Below are 19,734 nucleotides of genomic sequence, written 5' to 3' on the forward strand. Positions count from 1 at the left end.
TCTTCTCCCTCCTCCTTCCCTCTTCCTCCTGCTCTCCCCGCCTCCCCTGGTCACGTGGGGAGGGGGCCGGCCGGGATTTAATTCTAATCCCGATTGTGTCCAGCTAAACCCCGGGAAAGAGAGGCAGGACTACTGAGGAGCCGGGCTGAGGGGCAGGGGAAGGACCCAGGAGGCCTGGGGGTCCCGTGGGGGGGCTGAGAGCCTGCCAGCTTGGCTGGGAGGGAGGGAGAGAGGGAGGGAGACCCTCTGACAGGACTTGACAGGACCGGACCGGAGCGGACGGGACGGCCGCCCAGCCCTCTGGCCCCCATGAACTCGGGGCAGGCCTCGGGAGAGGCCGAGCAGAAGCTGGAGGTGGTCATCCAGGTGGGCCCCGCCGGCTCCAGCCCCGGACCCCATCCCCATCCTCACCCGGCTGGACGAGGATCAGGGGAGCCTCAGGGTAGGGGGGACCCTGGGGACCCAAGTTGTGAGAGACCAAAGAGCGGAGCCATCGTGGTCCGGGCCTAGAAACTTCCAGGGCCTCAAAGGACGAGGGGGCAGGAGGGCCGGCAGCAGGGCTCTCCCGCCAGCTAGGTCCAGCTGCTTTGACCACTCTCAATCCTGCTTGCTTTTCCACGTGGCAGAGGCCGCCCCAGCTCAGTGACCACCTTCTGGGAGAGCAGTGGCCTGCCTCTGGAGTTAGGCCGGGGCCGAGGGCACGTGTCAGTGCCCCGCTGTCCGCTTGGGCTTTCTTGTAACTTGTTTCGTGGTGCCGGCCGATGGGGTAGGGCCAGCGGGGCCGGACGTCTGGGGTAGGGTGGGCAGGGTGAGTGGGACTCGGTGTGCGGGCTCGGGTTTCTGGGGCAGGATGTGCGGGGCGGGCGAGCGGGGCCAGGCGGGCGGCATCAGGGGTCTCGGGCAGGGCAAGCGAGGCCCAGCGTCCAGGGCGGGGTGCGAGGGTTGGGCGTCCGGGGCACGGTGGGCAGGGCAGAGCGTGCGGGACAGGCCGGGGGAGCGGGGCCTGGTGGGCCTTCTCAGGCGCCCGCACACACGTGTGTGTTTGTGCATGCGCGTGGGAAAACGTGAAAAGGTGACCTGGCTGTCTGTACTTGGAGCTGGGGGGCTTCATTTGAGGGGTTTGATTATGATACTTATTGTGGTACTTGTTGAGTGCTTACTATGTGCCAAGTGCCGGGGTAGATACAAGTTAGGTTGGACACAGCCCCTGTCCCACTTGGGTCTCGCACTCCCCCTTAATCAAGCGCTTTGTACAGTGCTCCGCACACAGTAAGCGCTCAGTAAATACGATTGATTGATTAATCCCCATTTTCCAGATAACTGAGGCCCAGAGAAGTGAAGTGACTTGCCCAAGGTCACACAGTAGACAAGTGGCAGAGCCGGTATTAGAAGCCAGGTCCTTCCGACTCCCAAGCCCATGCTTTATCCACTAGGCCACGCTGCTTCTCTGGAGTGGGTCTCTGGGGCCTTAAATCATTATCTCTCCGTTTTTGCTGTTGTCACCTTGCGTGCTTTTTTCATGTTTTCATGGTTTTATCCTTTATTTGTCTGTTACCTGTCCCCACTCTCTTCTCTTAGTTGGTTGTCAGCCCCTGGAGGGCTAGGTACCCCGCTTAGCTTTCACCTGTGTATTTATTCCCCAGGTTCTGTACAAAGTAGGTGCTTAATAAATACTGTTACCGCCAACTATCACTACTACTATCACAACCACTACTACTTTTCTGCTCAGCATTGGGAGATAGTGATTCCCCCGCTCAATCCAAGCCGATGCCCCCTTGGCCCCAGGCCTCCTTCCCCGGCTTTGGGGTGGGATTGAACGAGACAGATCCGGAGAGCAGCCAGCCACTTCCCAAGTCCCGGGTTCCCCAGGAAGAGACCTGAGGAAGACGTGCCCACCGCCCTCTGTCTCCCCACAGAAGCTGGAGAGCCAACTCGTGGACTGCGGGAAGAAGCAGGAGGAAAAGGAGGAGGAGGAGAAGGAGGAAAAAGAGGAGGAGGAGGGACAATCAGCCCTGGGCCCAGCACAAGACTCCCCGCCCTCCTGCCTGGCCGCCCGCATCCGAGAGATCGTCACCCGCAATCTGTCGGAAAGGGAGGGCTCAGGTAAGCCTTCCACCCTGGGGCAGGGGGGTCCGGGAGATGAGGTAATCTCCATTCAATCATTCATCCAATCGTATTTATTGAGCGCTTACTGTGTGCAGAGCACTGTACGAAGCGCTTGGGAATTCCAAGTTGGCGACGTATAGAGACGGTCCCTACCCAACGGTGGGCTCACATTCTAGCAGGGGGAGACGGAGAACAAAACAGAACGTATTAACAGAATAAAATAAATAGAATAAATATGTACAAGTAAAATAAATAAATAAATAAATAGAGTAATAAATACATAAATAAATCTCCAGGCAGAGGTGAATGTAGATATTCCAGGGTTCCTTCTTGCGCTCGATTCCTGCCTCTCCCCATGCAGCTTCCTTGCTCTCTCTGTGCCACTCCACTCTGCCTTTTCCTCTGGGCTGGTCTGCTGCCCGGAGACCTCTCATCCGATCTCCTTGTGGGGGTATCACCCTCTGATAGACTCAGCTGGGCATTCTCATGCTGTTCTTGTTGGGTGGCTATGCCCATTGCCAATTTAATCGCTCGGCAAGGTGCTGAGATCTAGAATGCCCCGAGGGGCCTTTTCTATGTCGACGTGCCCTGATTCCTCTCTCTTGCTCAGGACCCCGGGCACCGGGAGGGCAGGAGGAGGTTGGCCCAGAACCCCAGGTGGCATTGGGAGTGTGTGACAACGTCTTTGCTGGGCTCTCCTTCCTCTTCCTCCCTCTTCCTGCAGGCGCCACCTCCCCCGGGCTGGAGATGGCATCCCTGCTATCACTCCAGGAGGAAAATCGAATCCTGCAGCAGGAACTGTCCCGGGTCGAAGACCTGTTGGCCCAGAGCCGGGCCGACCGGGATGAGCTGGCCATCAAATACAACGCCATCAGTGAGCGGGTAGGCCGGCGGGTCGCGGCAGTGTGGGGGACGGGGAGGACGGCGGGGGAGCTGCGCTTCGCCCCGGCTTCAAAGGGAGGAAAGGGCAAACGATACATAGGGAAAATAGGTTGGATTTATCGATCTGGAGAGATGGGCCTAGCTCCCGCCTCTTGTCTTGTCCTATGCCGTCGAGTCGTTTCCAACCCTTAGCGACACCACGGGCACAGCTCTCCCAAAACGCCCCGCCCTCCATCTGCAATCGTTCTGGTAGTGTAGCCATAGAGTTTTCTTGGTAAAAATACGGAAGTGGTTTTCCATTGCCGTCTTCCACACGGTAAACGGCCTCGACTCTCTCCCGTGCCGCTGCTGCCCAGCACGGGTGAGTTTTGACTTGTAGCAGATTGTAGCAGACTCACTAGCCACTGCCCAAGGTAGGAATGGAATGGGTAGGCCTCTGCTTGACTCTCCCACCCGTAGCCGAGACTGGTAGAGTACTGGAAACTCTCCGGGTGTGACTGCCTGGAGACTGAGGAATGGATGGGTTGACCTCACGGAGTCTCTTCCAGCCCAAGGAGATAAGGATTCAACTCCAGAGCCATGTTGGCACCACCCTACCCTTGGGTTCCTGCTGTTTCACACTCTGCCCAATGCCAGAACCCAGGTTAAGTTCAGATTAGGCATTGAGAGGGAAACTTGGGGGTGCCGACTGCTGGCACCCACTGACGGAGCGAGGGCTGGTCTTGCCGACTGCATCTTAAGCAGTGCCGCCCTAGCACGTACTGCTGGGCAAGTGCCCCAGTGGTGGAATTGGATTTGAGCTCCTAGAAGGGGCATCTAAAGGTTTAGGGGTGTGTGTACAGCAGGGTTGTTAACAGATATCACAGAATTCAGGGGTCCCCATGTGTATGTGAGAGTGTAGTGGTTCAGGCGTGCTTTAGGGGCAAGTGTGTGTCTGTGGGGGTCATTGTCTAGAAAAATGATGACCGTGTTAGAGTGTGTGGATGTGTGGCGGGGGTGTGAGCCCCTCATTCTTGTCTGAGGCCTGCCTGGACATGCTCCTCATCTTGGATTTGGTGCCGGGCTTGCAGATACTTGCCCGGGAAATAGCGGGCTCTCCGCCGGGTGCCATCGACAATACCGAGGGGTTGGTTTGTCCAGGGTTCGCCGGCCTGGGTTCCTGTCCCCAGGGGGGTGGAGCAGGCGGGGAAGAGGATGATTGGGAGAGGAGGTGGAAACTGCTGCTGTGAAGTGCCAGCACCCTCTCGCCCCCCACCCCCAATGAAGGTCTAAGGAACCAGAGATGATTACTCTGTTTATTTATTTATTTACTTTACTTGTACATATCTATTCTATTTATTTTATTTTGTTAATATGTTTGGTTTTGTTCTCTGTCTCCCCCTTCTAGACTGTGAGCCCACTGTTGGGTAGGGACCGTCTCTGTATGTTGCCAACTTGTACTTCCCAAGCGCTTAGTACAGTGCTCTGCACACAGTAAGCGCTCAATAAATACAATTGATTGATTGATTAAAAGGAGCAGGACAGTTCTGTTGCTTATCCTAACTCCTTGTTCATTCATTCATTTATTCATTCAATCGTATTTATTGAGTGCTTACTGTGTGCAGAGCACTGTACTAAGCACTTGGGAAGTACAAGTTGGCAACATACAGAGACGGTCCCTACCCAACAAGGGGCTTACAGTCTAGAAGGGGGAGACAGACAAAGCAAAACATGTGGACAGGTGTCAGGTCGTCAGAATAAATAAAAATAAAGCTAGATGCACACCATTAATAAAATAAATAGAATAGTAAATATGTACAAGTAAAATAAATAGAGTAATAAATCTGTTCAGACATATATGCAGGTGCTGTGGGGAGGGGAAGGAGGTAGGGCGGGGGGATGGGGAGGAGGAGAGGAAAAAGGGAGCTCAGTCTGGGAAGGCCTCCTGGAGGAGGTGAGCTCTCAGTAGGGCCTTGAAGGGAGGAAGAGAGCTAGCTTGGCGGATGGGCGGAGGGAGGGCATTCCGGGCCAGGGGGAAGACGTAGGCTGGGGATTGACGGCGGGACGGGCGAGAACGAGGCACGATGAGGAGATTAGCGGCAGAGGAGCGGAGGGTGCGGGCTGGGCTGGAGAAGGAGAGAAGGGAGGTGAGGTAGGAGGGGGCGAGGGGATGGACAGCCTCGAAGCCAAGGGTGAGGAGTTTTTGCCTGATGCGTAGGTTGACTGGCAGCCACTGGAAAACATTCCCAGTGCCACCTTCTGTCCCCTGGGATGTTTCTCTGGTGGACTCAAATTATGACTTCAGAACCTTTTGGAGTTATTTTGAAGTCAACAGAGAGAAGCAGATGGCCTAGTCGATACATCTCGGGCCTGCGAGTCAGAAGGACCTGGGTTCTAATCCCTGCTCTACCACTTGTTTGCTGTGTGACCTTGTGCAAGTCACTTAACCTCTCTGTCCCTCGGTTACCTCCTCTGAACAATGGGGATTAAAACTGTGAGCCCCATATAGACATGCGCAGATTCCAACTTAATTAGCTTTTATCTACCCCAGGACCTAGTACAGTGCCTGAGACATAGTGAGCACTTGGCAAATACCATTAAAACAAAAAGCAACAAAAAACCCCCCCAAAATACACATCCCTCCAATTCTTCCACCTGCAGTAGAGGAAACATGGATGGGGTTCCTCATTCGTTCAATTTTATTTATTGAGCACTTACTGTGTGCAGAGCACTGTATGAAGCGCTTGGAAAGTACAGTTCAGCAACAAATAGAGCCTTAAGTGGCCTTCCCAGACTGAGCCCCTTCTTTCCTCTCCCCCTCGTCCCCCTCTCCATCCCCGTCTTACCTCCTTCCCTTCCCCACAGCACCTGTATATATGTATATATGGTTGTACATATTTATTACTCTATTTATTTATTTTACTTGTATATTTCTATCCTACTTATTTTATTTTGTTGGTATGTTTGGTTCTGTTCTCTGTCTCCCCCTTTTAGACTGTGAGCCCACTATCGGGTAGGGACTGTCTCTATGTGATGCCAATTTGTACTTCCCAAGCGCTTAGTACAGTGCTCTGCACATAGTAAGCGCTCAATAAATACGATTGATTGATTGATTGATTGATTGATTGACCGGGGGAGACTGTGTCCCTAAATCCCCCATGTGGGACAGGGACTGTGTTCAACCTGATTAACTTGCATCTATCCCAGTGCTTAGATCAGTGTTTGGCACATAGCAAGCACTTCACAAGTACCATAGTTATTAATTTTATTATTATTAAGTGGTTCTCCAGCAGTTTCCCCGATCATTCATTCAGTCATATTTATTGAGTGCTTACTGTGTGCAAAGCACTATCCTAAGCACTTGAGTAAAATAAAACAATAAACAGACACATTCCCTGCCCATAACAATCACCCATCCCAAACTAATTATGCTCCCTCCCACCATTCATTCATTCATTCATTTGTATTTATTGAGCTCTTACTTTGTGCAGAGCACTGTACTAAGCACTTGGAAAGTACAACTCAGCATTATGACATGAGCTTCCTATGGACCCCTTCTAATAATAATAATAATAATAATGGCATTTATGCTTTGTGCTGGATCTCTTCCTTCCTTGGCTTTTTTCCCCCTGCTGCACAACCTCCCACCATTTCTTGTCCCCCGCACCCACTGTCCATTCCCAAGGCTTCACTGGGCTGACCCTCTCCTCAGGATGGCTGTTGATTAACCTGCAACTTGGGCAGAGTTTTTGTTAAGCAACTATTATACTTCCTGCATTAAAATAGGCGATAAAGAGAAGTGTTAGTATTTGTAAAGGTGTGTAAGCACTCAATAAATATGATTGATTGATAGATTGAGGAAGAGGGTGAGGGATGTAGAAAGAGGGTCTCTTTGGGTCTTGCGGTTTCCATGGGCAAGCAGCGTGATGTAATGGATAGAGCACAGGCTGCGAGTCAGGTGGTCTTGGGTTCTAATCCCGCCTCCGTCCCATGTCTGCTGTTTGACCTCAGGCAAGTCATTTTACTTCTCCAGGCCTCAGTTACCTCATCTGTAAAATGGGGATTGAGACTGTGAGTCCCATGTGGTACAGAGGTGGTGTCCAACCTGATTTGTTTTATCAACCCCAGCGCTTAGGACGGTGCCTGGCATATGGTAAGCACTCAACAAATACCATAATTATTATTGCTATTATTTTTGGATCTATGAAGCGTATCCACCCCAGTGCTTAGTACAGTGCCTGGCTTAAGTAAGCCAGTAAGCGCTTAACAGATACCATAATTATTATTATTTTGAGTGATTCTCAGAGGCCGTTCCCCTGCTAAGCCCAGCGCCTCGACTAGTAAGTACAGGGTATTCATTCATTCATTCATTAAATCATATTTATTGAGCACTTACTGTGTGCAGAGCACTGTACTAAGCGCTTGGGAAGTACAAGTTGGCAACATATAGAGACAGTCCCTACCCAACAGCGGGCTCACACTCTAGAAGGGGGAGACTGAGAACAAAACAAAGCATATTAACAAAATAAAATAAATAGAATAAATATGTATAAATAAACTTGCCCACAATGAGCTCACAGTCTAGAGGGGGAGACAGTCATTAATATCAGTAAATAAATAAACAGCTAAATGAATAAATTACATAAATATACAGACCTATACATATGTGCTGTGGGGATGGGAGGGAAGATGAATGAAGGAGGAAGTAAAAGTGGCACAGAAGGGAGTGGGAGAAGAGGAGAACTTAGGGTACCTCTGTAGAAACCAGTTGTCTGAAAGACCGAGTGCTGAGGCATTCATTCATTCATTCAATCGTATTGAGCGCTTACTGTGTGCAGAGCACTGTACTAAGCGCTTGGAAAGTACAAATTGGCAACATATAGATGGTCCCTACCCAACAATGGGCTCACAGTCTTGAAGGGGGAGACAGACGACAAAACAGAACATGTGGACAGGTGTCAAGTCATCAGAACAAAGCTAAATGTACATCATTAACAAAATAAATAGAATAGTAAGTATGTATAAGTAAAATAAATAGAGTAAGAAATCTGTACAAACCTATATACAGGTGCTGTGGGGAGGGTAAGGAGGTAGGGCAAAGTGAGGGGATGGGGAGGAGGAGAGAAAAAAGGGGGCTCAGTATGGGAAGGCCTCCTGGAGGAGGTGAGCTCTCAGTAGGGCTTTGAAGGGAGGTAGAGAGCGAGCTTGGCGGATGTGCGGAGGGAGGGCATTCCAGGCCAGGGGGAGGACGTGGGCCGGGCATCGATGGCGGGACAGGCGAGAACGAGGCCTAACGGTGAGGAGATTAGCGGCAGAGGAGCGGAGGGTGCGGGCTGGGCTGGAGAAGGAGAGAAGGGAGGTGAGGTAGGAGGGGGCGAGGGGATGGACAGCCTGGAAGCTGAGAGTGAGGAGTTTCTGCTTGGTGGCTTCTGAGTTTCTGGCTCCGGGAGTCAGAAGGTCATGGGTTCGAGTCCTGGCTCCTGCTGTGTGACCCCGGACAAGTCACTTCACTTCTCTGTACCTCTGTTATCTCATCTGTGAAATGGGGATGGAGATTGTGACAGGCAGCCACTGGAGATTTTTGAGGGGCGGCTCCTGCTAGCATGAGAGAGAGCTAGGAGATGATGGGGGTATTTAAGAGCTTACTATATGTCAAGCACTGTACTAAGCGCTGGGGTAAATACAGAGGAATCAGTTAGGACACAGTCCCTATCCCACATGGTGCTCACAGTCTAAGGGAGAGGGAGAACGGAGATTGAATCCCCATTTTATAGGCAGAACCTGGGGCAGGAAGAGGGCCTCTCCCGTAGTGGTATTCAGGACCTGAGCGATGACTGTCATAGCATTGAGGACAGACCGAGGAAACGAGGCAGCATGAGGGGTTGAGGTTAGACTGAAGGAAACGGATTTGGAATTTTTTTTTTGATTGCTCTGCCTTGTGAGGAAGTCTGTAGTGTGACTGTATATATATATATATATATATATATATATATATATATATGTATGTTTGTACATATTTATTACTCTATTTTACTTGTACATATCTATTCTATTTATTTTATTTTATTAGTATGTTTGGTTTTGTTCTCTGTCTCCCTCTTTTAGACTGTGAGCCCACTGCTGGGTAGGGACTGTCTCTATATGTTACCAACTTGTACTTCCCAAGCGCTTAGTACAGTGCTCTGCACACAGTAAGCGCTCAATAAATATGATTGATGATGATAGTGTGAGAACAGCATGGCTGAGAGGGTCCCTTCCTGTTCGTTGCCATCTCACCTCCTAGTTACTGCCTTGCTAGGCTCTCTTGGCTGTCCTCGAGTGCCCAGGCCTTCCTGCCAGGCCTGTGATGCAGGTGGGCATGGCGGTCCCGGCAGGGCACCCTCCAGACTCCACACAGGGAAGACTTTGCCCCTTTCCAGCAGGCGAGCCCGGAGCGGGCGTTAACCTAGTTAACTCCTTACTGTCCCTGTAAGAAGCCCAAGTTCATATCTCTGTTGAGAAGCAGCATGGCCTAGTGGATAGAGCACGGCTCCGGGAGTCAGGAGGTCATGGGTTCGAGTCCCCGGCTCCTGCTGTGTGACCCTGGACAAGTCACTTCTCTGTACCTCTGTTATCTCATCTGTAAAATGGGGATGGAGATTGGGAGCCCCGTTTGGGACGGGGACTGTGCCCGGTCTGATTAGTTTGTATCTACCCCAGTGCTTATTCACTCAACCATATTTATTAAGCACTTACTGTGTGCAGAGCACTGTACTAAGCACTTGGAAAGTACAGTACAGCAGTAAAGAGAGCCTGTCCACAACAGGCTCACAGTCTGTGCCTGGCACGTAGTAAGCGCTTAACAAATACTGCAGTTATTATTGTTACCAGGGGGAGAAACTGAGGCCTGGATCAGGGAAGGGACCCATCTAAATCATTGGGGTTGGAGGGGACAGCAGGTCCCAGGTGTCTGGCTCCTGGTCCTGGCCTCAAACTGCTAGTTAATTGCCCTCTCCCATCAGCCATCGGAGGAGAGTGTGTTGGGAAAACTGGCATTCATTCAATCAGTCGTATTTACCGGCTACTGGGAAGCGGGGAAGCGGGGAAGGCCTCACCACACTGTTTCCCTCCTCTTCTAAGGCCTAATTGAGACTTGGTCCCCGTCTTTGGGTAGAACCTGTGTCCATGGCAACCTGGAGAAGAATGAGTTGAGCGGCTGGTTGCTAAAGGAGCAGTTGCCAGGGTTATGGTAAACTTCATTCACTAAAGACTCAGTGGGGAGTCGCTCCCCGAGCCTCCCGTCCTTCCCCTGGTGAATTAAAAAAAATTGGAATTTGTGTGGCTGGACAGAGGGTTAAGGGATGGTGCGTCGGGCGGGTGTATCCGAGCTATCGTCTCCCGGTGTTGGCCCAGGCCAGAGAATGGAGATGAGCCGAAAGGCAAGAGATGAGATGGAGGACATCTTCCTCCTCCTCCTTCTCTTCCTCATCCTCCCCCAGGCAGCACATTCCTCCCACCACATCCAGAGCTGCTGGGAAACAGAGACAAAGCTGGGCGGTCTGAGGAGGTGCCTGGGCCCCCCACCTTCTCCTCTGTTGGACCAGCGGTGGTTCTGTTCCTGAGGTTGAAGCTTCATCCGTGTCCCCTGGGGGAGGGAAAGGGGGGCTTCAGCAGGCATCAGCCCTTTCGGACCTGCTGAAAGTGGGAGAGGTGGGCTCAGCAGCTCCCTGCCTCAGGGGGCCTACCCGGAAAGACCTTAGGGTCAGGTGTGAAATTGGCATCCCTGACTGTGGAGACTGTGGCCTTGACCTTTGGCTTTCTCTTGCCTCGGGAAGCTACCCTCTGAATACCTGGGCTGCCCGGTTTGCTCAGGTCTGTCCCAGTCAGGAATCATTTTGGATCTCTTCTGAACCTGAGGTTAAGCCCAGCTCTGGACAGTGTGGCCTGAGGGAGGCACGGAGCTTCCCAAGGGCAGGATCGGGGCACTCACCCGGTTGATTTCCTTGGATACCCTGGGCACAACAGGGCTGTCCAGCCTCCTGAGATGGTCCTCCATGCTCAACACCCTGTCAGCTGTGGGGACCGAGTGTGAATCGGGAGGCTGGAAGACAGTGTTCCTAGACCTGCCTCTCTCTCCCTTCCCCTTAAACCCCCAGCCCCTTAAACCCATAGCCTCTTACCTGCCCACCTTCGATAGGGACTTTCTGGGCTCCAGCCCTGATATTTTGGCCAGAAAGCCCGGCTGGTCCCCTCTTTGGGCAGGACCCTTCCTCCGTCTGGGGCCCAGGCTGTGCCCACTGGCCTTGAGATAATTGTCCCATTGGCAGAGTCTGGGCACGGCTCCCTCAGTGCCTGAGCGGTCCCTCTCCTCGCACGCACTCCCTCCCTCCCAGGGCCAGGGTCTTCACTTCAGGGACATTGAGGGAGGGTTGGTTTGTGACAGGGCCGTGATGTTGGGCAGCAGGCACCTGCTGGAGCAGTGTAGCTGGAGGGAAAGGCCAGAGCTTCCCCTTTCCCTTGCCTTTGCACCACAGTCGAGTGGGTGGGGTGAAGCCCTGGGTGTGGAGTTAGGCCCTGGGTGTGGCCCTACATTGAAATAAGTCCTCAGCTGGAGCCCCTGGGGCACCTCTGCCCATCCCCAGTGTAATTCATTCAATCGTATTTATTGAGTGCTTACTGTGTGCAGAGCACTGTACTAAGCGCTTGGGAAGTACAAGTCGGCAACATATAGAGACAGTCCCTACCCAACAACGGGCTCACGGTCTAGAAGAGGGAGACAGACAACAAAACAAAACATGTAGACAGGTGTCAAAATTGTCAGAACAAATAGAATTAAAGCTATATGCACATCGTTAACAAAATAAGTAGAATAGTAAATATGTACAAGTAAAATAGAGTAATCTGTACAAATATATACAAGTGCTGTGGGGAGGGGAAGGAGGTAGGGCGGGGGGATAGGGAGGAGGAGAGGAAAAGGGGGGCTCAGTCTGGGAAGGCCTCCTGGAGGAGGTGAGCTCTCAGTAGGGCTTTGGAGGGAGGAAGAGAGCTAGCTTGGCGGATGTGTGGAGGGAGGGCATTCCAGGCCAGGGGAAGGATGTGGGCCGGGGGTCGATGGCGGGACAGGTGAGAACGAGGCACAGTGAGGAGATTAGCGGTGGAGGAGCGGAGGGTGCGGGCTGGGCTGGAGAAGGAGAGAAGGGAGGTGAGGTAGGAGGGGGCGAGGGGATGGACAGCCTTGAAGCCGAGAGTGAGGAGTTTTTGCTTGATGCATAGGTTGACAGGCAGCCACTGGAGATTTTTGAGGAGGGGAGTAACATGCCCAGAGTATTTCTGCACTCTGATAATAATAATCAGATAAGAAAATAATAAGATAATAATCTGATAAGATAATAATAATAATGGCATTTATTAAGTGCTTACTATATGCAAAGCACTGTTCTAAAAGATGATCCGGGCAGCAGAGTGAAGTATAGACTGAAATGGGGAGAGACAGGAGGATGGGAGATCAGAGAGGAGGCTGATACAGTAATCCAGTCGGGATAGGATGAGAGATTGAACCAGCAAGTTAGCGGTTTGGATGGAGAGGAAAGGGCAGGTATTGGTGATGTTATGGAGGTGAGACCGGCAGGTTTTGGTGACGGACTGGATGTGTGGGGTGAATGAGAGAGCGGAGTTGAGGAAATGAGATGGAGAGTGCCAGGAGGAGGGTCTCTGGGCCGGCACAGCCCCAGTGGCCCTCAGAGATGGGACGTGGGAGAGACTGCGGAGTGTGGGTTGAGCTGGGGAGAGGGCATGTGTGCATGTGTGTGTGTTTGGCGGGGGGGTGCACCTTGGCATAGACTTGTGTGTCTGTGACTTGTGTGACTCGCATGTTGGGTATTGGGAGTATGTGAGGAGGTGGGTGTTTGCTTTTGAGTCAGTGTTGGGCAGGCTGGGAATTTGCAGAGGACTATGGGAAACTTTGATTCAGGCCCTCTGATGGTGAGCTGCTCTGAGTCGAGCCAACGAGCAGAGCCCTGTAACATCCTTCCAGCTTCCAAACTGGCTTGGGATTGGGCTGGGCGTGGAGGGCAAGGCCTCCAGCTCAGCCCAGGTCAGGCCGGGTTCTTTCTGGGAAGGATGAGGAGGGGGCTGCCATCACCCCATCCGACTGGGAGCTCCCTGGGGATGGGGAGCAGGGCTGGGATAGCAAAGGTAACTGGATCCGAGCCCCCGGGTGGAGCTGAGGTGGGGGGACAGAGCTTGGGGGAGCCGGAGGGAAAGCCCGGGGTGGGCCCTTCCGTTACCGTGTGGCTCGTTTCCCTCTTGCAGCTGGAGCCGGCCCTGCAGCTGGAGTCCGGCGGGCCTGGGCGGGACTCTGGGGAGCCCAGGGGCCTGGTCCAACAGAACATTGAGCTGCGGCGACAGCTAGAGGAGGAGCAGGCCGCCTATAAGCGCAAGCTGCAGGCCTACCAGGAGGGACAGCAGCGCCAGGCCCAGCTTGTGCAGAAGCTGCAGGCTAAGGTGAGCTCTGGGGAGTCCACTACAGCCGGGGCCGACTGCCCCCCGGGGCCCCTTTCCAGCCCTGGTCAATGGTTGGACCATAGGTACTCTAGGGGATTCTTGCCCCAGGGGGGTGCACCAGATGAGGGACTCTAGGAGATCGTAGAGGATTCGGTCCTTCCTGGGGGAGGATCACTGGACCTCCCACCCATCCAGCAGGTGACATCTGGGAGAAATTAGGGCTTAGGAAGGGCAGCGAGGTCTGGCCTTTCAGCAAAGCCAGGACATGGAGTGTGTCCAGGACATGACCCTCATGGCACTTTAACACCCCCTTTCCTCACCCCTCTCGCGTGCTCCTCCTCCAGCCAAATCGGCGTGTTCTGCAGCTCCCAGCCCTCCCCTTTATCCCAGCCGCATCCGCGAGTCCGTCGGGTCCAGGTGGTTCTGGGGGAAGGAGCCAAGACCCCCATCCCACCTTTCCTAGAACCAAATCCATCTGATTATCTTGCGTAATAATTGGCAGTGAGTGTTTACTGTGTGCAGAGCACTGTGCTAAGCATTGGGGTAGATACAGCAAAATCAGATCGGACACAGTCCCTGTCCCACGGGGGAAGGAGAACAGCAATCTTATCCCCATTTTACAGACAAGCAAACTGAGGCCATGAGAAGCGGAGTGACTTGCCCGAGGTCACAGAGCGGGGATGTTGGGGAGCCAGGATTCGGACCCAGTTCTCCCGACTCCCAGTCCTGTGTTCTTTGCAGTAGGCCTCCCTGTTTCCATCTATCGTGGAGTTTAGCGCAATACTTTGGCACGGAGTAACTGCTTAATATTACTAGTCAGAGTCAGAGTTATGTCAGGTGGGGCTTTGCTTACCAGAAGAGGAGAATGACCCCCCACCCCCAATCCCACTGCCCTCACAAGGTGGGGGATTCTCCGAAGCTATGCCCCCAGGGACCAGGAGGGCCTCTTGGGTCTTGCCCGGTTGGCTCCGGCCATCTCAAGCTCCACCTCCATCCAGGCTCTGTGGGATCTGGGGGGATTGAGGGTTGGGCCCCCCAGAAGTGGGCTGTGCCGGGGCTGGCAGAGAGATACCCCTGTGATGGATGCCACCGCTCTCGGCCTCCCCTTCCTAGGTTCTCCAGTACAAGAAGAAGTGTGAAGAGGTGGAGGAGCAACTCCTGGAGAAATCCACACTGCTGGAGCAGCAGCGACTGGTGGTGCGCCCCTCCGCTCCCTCCTCCTTCCTCCCTCTCTGCCCTCCACGCCCTCCTTCCCTCCCCTCCCCTCCCTTCTCCCTCCTGATCCTCCACTCCCTGTTCCCTCCTCCTTCACAGCCAGACCCCTTCACAGGCTCGCCCTCCCTCCTAGCTTGCTGTGCCACTTGGGCCCAGCAAGCTGTATGCCGTGGGCAACGGTCACCCCTCAACTGCCCAAGTGACCATAGCGGAGCCGCTCTCCGACTCTTGGAGTGGTCATCAAGCCGATGTCGCCCACTGCCCCTGGGCTGGGCCTGGGGTGGGCATGGGGAGCGGCATTGAGGGGGAGTGGGGCAGACCCTTTCCTCCGTGCCTCCCTCCCTCCCTCTCTCCCCCAGAACCACCTGGATCTGACTGACTCGAGGCTGCGGCTGGACGAAGAGCAGAGCCGGGAGCTGGAGAACGCGCTGATTCGCCTGGAGGAGGAACAGCAGAGGTGGGCAGGGGCGGAGATACCTGACATGAGGAGGGGTGAGGGGAGGGGAGCGGCATAGTGGCAGGAGGGTCTCTATTTATTTTACTTGTACCTATTTACTATTCTATTTATTTTGTTAATGATGTATATCTAGCTTTATTTTTATTTATTCTGGTGACTTGACACCCGTCCACATGTTTTGTTGTCTGTCTCCCCCTTCTAGACTGTGAGCCCGTTGTTGGGTAGGGACCGTCTCTACACATTGCCAGCTTGTACTTCCCAAGCGCTTAGTACAGTGCTCTGCACACAGTAAGCGCTCAATAAATACGATTGAATGAATGAATGAGGGTCATGACCTGGGCACACTCTGTCGAGGCCTGTCCTCCGCTGCCTTTCCCAAGCCCTAATTCCCTCCAGATTCCAGTGAAGCAGACCTGGGGATGTCAGCTCCGCCTCGGGCCCCGGCTGGTGGCCGGACCCATTACCTGGCCACCAATAGGGTTGGCTTGGCACCCTTGCTTGGTCTCTGGCCTCTTAGAGAGTCAGTCAGTCGATCGTACTTATTGAACGCTTTCTGTGTGCAGGATACTGTACTAAACCTTGGGGAGAATACAGAATGACAGACATGTTTCCTGCCCACAACATGCTTACAGTCTAGAGAGGCCTCTGATCAAAGGGATGATGCCTGTGTGCCTTGAGGTTTGGAAGTCAGAGCCCTTCATGGCTGATGTAACGCAGGGCAGTGTGGCCTAGTGGAAAGAGCAGGAGACTGGGAGTCAGGAGACCCGGGTTCTAGTCCTGGTCCTGCCACATGCCTGCTGTTTGACTCTGGGCAGGCCTCATAACTTCTCTGTGCTTCAGTTTCCTCACCTGTAAAAAAGGGGATCAGTAATAATGGTGGTATTTGCTAAGCGCTTTCCACGTGCCAAGCACTGTACTAAGCACTGAAGCAGGTACAAGATAATCAGATCAGACACAGCAGCTGTCCCTCAGGGGCTCACGGTGTAAGGAGGAGGCGGAACAGGCACTGCTCACCCCCCCATTTTACAGATGAGGAAACTGAGGCCCAGGGAAGATAAGCAACTTGCCCAAGGCGACACAGCAGGCAAGTGGCAGAGCCAAAATTAGTACCCAGGTCCTAGGGCTTTTGGGCATGTGCCCTTTCCAATAGGCCACACTGCTTCTTTACCTGATCTCCCTCCCTCCCTTTCTGATTCTGAGCCCCGCCTGTGACAGGGACCTTGTCCAATCTGATTCTCTGGTGACACAGCGCTCGGTGTATTATAAAGCGCTTCACACACACCATCATTAGCCACCAGCTTGCCCCAGCCAAGCCTGACCTGTGAGGGAGCCCACCCTTGACCAGACCTCTGACCTCCTTAGCGTCCCAGGCGGGTAGGGGAGAGGTGATGGTGCGTTCATCTTCATCCCTGTTGTGGGATGCTGGGACTTGGGGTCTCAGTGGTTGTATCCAACCTTGGCACTTGTGTGAGGCATCATGCCGGTGCCCTTAGGTGGCAACCCTCAGGCTGCCATGGCTACTTGTAGTCAGGGTCTCCCCTTGCCCGATGGGAGCCAAGTGAGCTGCACTGCATCAAACTGCTCTTCAGTGGGCCGGCCCTCTGTCCAGCTTGGGCCCGAGGAGTGACCGTGCCTCTCCCCTTCTCTAGGAGTGCCAGCCTGGTCCAGGTGAATGCCATGCTGCGGGACCAGCTGGAACAGGCCAGCACCGCCAACCAGGCCCTGAGCGATGACATCCGCAAACTGACCAGCGACTGGACCCGCAGCCGAGATGAGCTGGAGCAGCGGGAGGCGGAGTGGAGGCGCGAGGCGGAGGTGAGGAGGAGGAGGGGAGGATCGGGCCGGGCCTGGGGCGAAGGGAGCTCCCAGAAACTGTTGGTGCCTCAGATTCTCTTGTACTGGGCCGGACTGGGACTCCGGGGCCCAGCAGAGAAGCCCATCTCTCCCCAGGGGAGTGGCCTTTGCCCGGTTTCCAGGGGCCCAGGACTCGTGGGCACAGTGTGCCTTGAGGGAGTGGGTCCAGTGAGCCTAGCCCTGCCCCGTGGAAGTCCCCGCCCCATCAGAGGGGACCCCGCTCTTGAAAGAGCAGCATAGCAAACCCCCAAATGCCCCCCTCCAATGCTCAAACCCCAACATGTCCAGGCTCCATTCTCGCCACGCCAAGAGCCCAGCCAATGCACTACGAGGTCCTGCCCAGAACCCAGATCTGAACCCTCCCCTGATCTCCAACCTGACCTGTGCCCCAACCCCTGGGTTTCTGACTTGGTGGAAGGTACCCACTGGCCCGTGGCTTTTAGTTCAGTTATCCATCAGGAGTTTGAATGTGGCAGGTTGAGTGACGCCCCGCAGGTGGCTGGGTGGGCATTGGTGGACTCTTTACCACCCAGGGCCCCAGCTGATCCCTCTGGTTTGGCCTAACAGGCTCCCTCGGGTGGAAACCCGGAGAGACCCCTTCCTCCCAACCCCCTCATCCTAAGTCCCCTGAAGAACCGGACCATCCCGGGTCTCTCTGTGCCTTCACGTTGCTCTCAATCAGTCAGTCAATCAGTGGTATTTATTGAGTGCTTACTGTGCACAGCACTGTTAGAAGTTTTTTTTTTTGATGGCATTCTAGACTGTGAGCCCGCTGTTGGGTAGGGACCGTCTCTGTATGTTGCCAGCTTGTATTCATTCATTCATTCAATCGTATTTATTGAGCGCTTTCAGTGTGCAGAGCACTGTACTAAGCACTTGGGAAGTACAAGTTGGTAACATATAGAGACGGTCCCTACCCAATAGAGGGCTTACAGTCTAGAAGAACGTGTACTTCCCAAGTGCTTAGTACAGTGCTCTGCGCACAGTAAGCGCTCAATAAATATGATTGAATGAATAAATGTGCAAAGCACTGTTCTAAGTGCTGGGGTGGTTACAAGGTGATCAGGTTGTCCCACGGGGGGCTCACAGTCTTAACCAGTTACCTCATCTGTAAAATGGTGATTAAGATTGTGAGCCCCCCGTGGGACAACCTGATCACCTTGTAACCTCCCCAGCGCTTAGAACAGTGCCTTGCACATAGTAAGCGCTTAATATATGCTATTATTATTATTATTATGAATCCCCATTTTACAGATGAGGTAACTGAGGCACAGAGAATCAATCAATCAATCGTATTTATTGAGCGCTTACTATGTGCAGAGCACTGTACTAAGCGCTTGGGAAGTACAAATTGGCAACATATAGAGACAGTCCCTACCCAACAAGTGACTTGCCCAAAGTCACACAGCTGACTAGGGTGGAGCCGGGATTTGAACCCTTGACCTCGGACTCCAAAGCCTGTGCTCTTTCCACTGAGCCACGCTGCTTCTCAATTAACTTCTCAACTTCTCAAGTTCTTGAGAGAGTGCATTACAGCAGGGTTGGAAGACATGTCCCTGCCCATAAATACTTAGAGAAGCAGGGTTGCCTAGAGGATAGAGCATGGGCCTGGAAGTGAGAAGGACTTGGGTTCTAATCCTGACTCGGCCACTTGTCTGCTGTGAGACCTTGGGCAAGTCTCTTCACTTCTCTGTGCCTCAGTTACCTCATCTGTAAAGCGGGGATTAAGACTGAGCCCCCGGTGGGACATGGACTAGGGCCAACTTGATTAACAGCTCTTAGTGCAATGCCTGGCACATAGTAAGTGCTTAACAAATGCCATTAAAAATGCCATAATAATAATAAGGATAAAGTTTGAAGTTTATAGGGAGGATAGTCATTAAAATAAATTAGGGATATGTACGTAAGTGCTGTGAGGCTGAGAGAGGCTATTTGTTTTGACGATTTTGACATGTCTACCTGTTTTGTTGTCTGTCTCCCTCATCTAGACTGTGAGCCTGTTGTTGGGTAGGGACTGTCTCTATATGTTGCCGACTTGTACTTCCGAAGAGCTTAGTACAGTGCTCTGCACACAGTAAGCGCTCAATAAATACGATTGAATGAATGAATGAATAAGAGGGACTATTATCAAATGCTTAAAGTGTACAGATCCAAGTGCATAGGTGAGGCAGAATGGAGGAGTAGGGGAAATGAGGGCTTAGTTGGGGGAGGCCTACTTGGAGGAGATGTGATTTTAGTAAGGGTTTCAAGGTTTGGACAGAGTGGTAGTCCTCTAAGAGATAATAATGATGGCATTTATTAAGTGCTTACTATGTGCAAAGCACCGTTCTAAGCGCTGGGGAGGTTACAAGGTGATCAGGTTGTCCCACGGGGGGCTCACAGTCTTCATCCCCATTTTACAGATGAGGTAACTGAGGCCCAGAGAAGCTAAGCGACTTGCCCAAAGTCACAGAGCTGACAAGTGGCGGAGCCGGGATTTGAACCCCTGACCTGTGACTCCAAAGCCCGGGCTCTTTCCACTGAGCCACGCTGCTTCTTAATGGGAAGGAGTTGCAGGATGAGGGCAGGAGGTCAGTGGTGAGAGAGGAGATCGAGGTACAGTGAGAATAGGCTGGCGTTAGAGGAGCAAAGTGATGAATTGTAGGAGGAAATCAGCAAGGTAAGATAGGAGGGAGCGAGGAGATGGAGGGTTTCAAAGCCGACGGCAAGGAGCTTCTGTTAGATGTGGAAGTGGATGGGCAACCACTGGACGTTCCTGA

General features: G+C 53.1%; 1 protein-coding gene across 4 annotated transcripts in view; it reads left to right on the top strand.

Moving 5' to 3' along the window:
• The first annotated feature begins 293 nt into the window (after positions 1–293).
• The window catches only part of CROCC (ciliary rootlet coiled-coil, rootletin), a 51,062-nt gene continuing 31,621 nt past the window's right edge, over positions 294–19,734 (top strand). For all 4 annotated transcript variants that reach the window (XM_038746556.1, XM_038746557.1, XM_038746558.1 and 1 more), the window contains exons 1-7: positions 294–366; positions 1,917–2,103; positions 2,831–2,988; positions 13,258–13,449; positions 14,563–14,646; positions 15,024–15,121; positions 16,771–16,936. In XM_038746556.1, coding sequence (XP_038602484.1) covers positions 310–366; positions 1,917–2,103; positions 2,831–2,988; positions 13,258–13,449; positions 14,563–14,646; positions 15,024–15,121; positions 16,771–16,936 — 942 coding nt within the window. In that variant the 5' untranslated portion in view covers positions 294–309. The remainder of the gene's footprint in view (positions 367–1,916; positions 2,104–2,830; positions 2,989–13,257; positions 13,450–14,562; positions 14,647–15,023; positions 15,122–16,770; positions 16,937–19,734) is intronic.

The sequence above is a fragment of the Tachyglossus aculeatus genome, chromosome 5, assembly GCF_015852505.1.
Source record: "Tachyglossus aculeatus isolate mTacAcu1 chromosome 5, mTacAcu1.pri, whole genome shotgun sequence".
Taxonomy (NCBI): domain Eukaryota; kingdom Metazoa; phylum Chordata; class Mammalia; order Monotremata; family Tachyglossidae; genus Tachyglossus; species Tachyglossus aculeatus.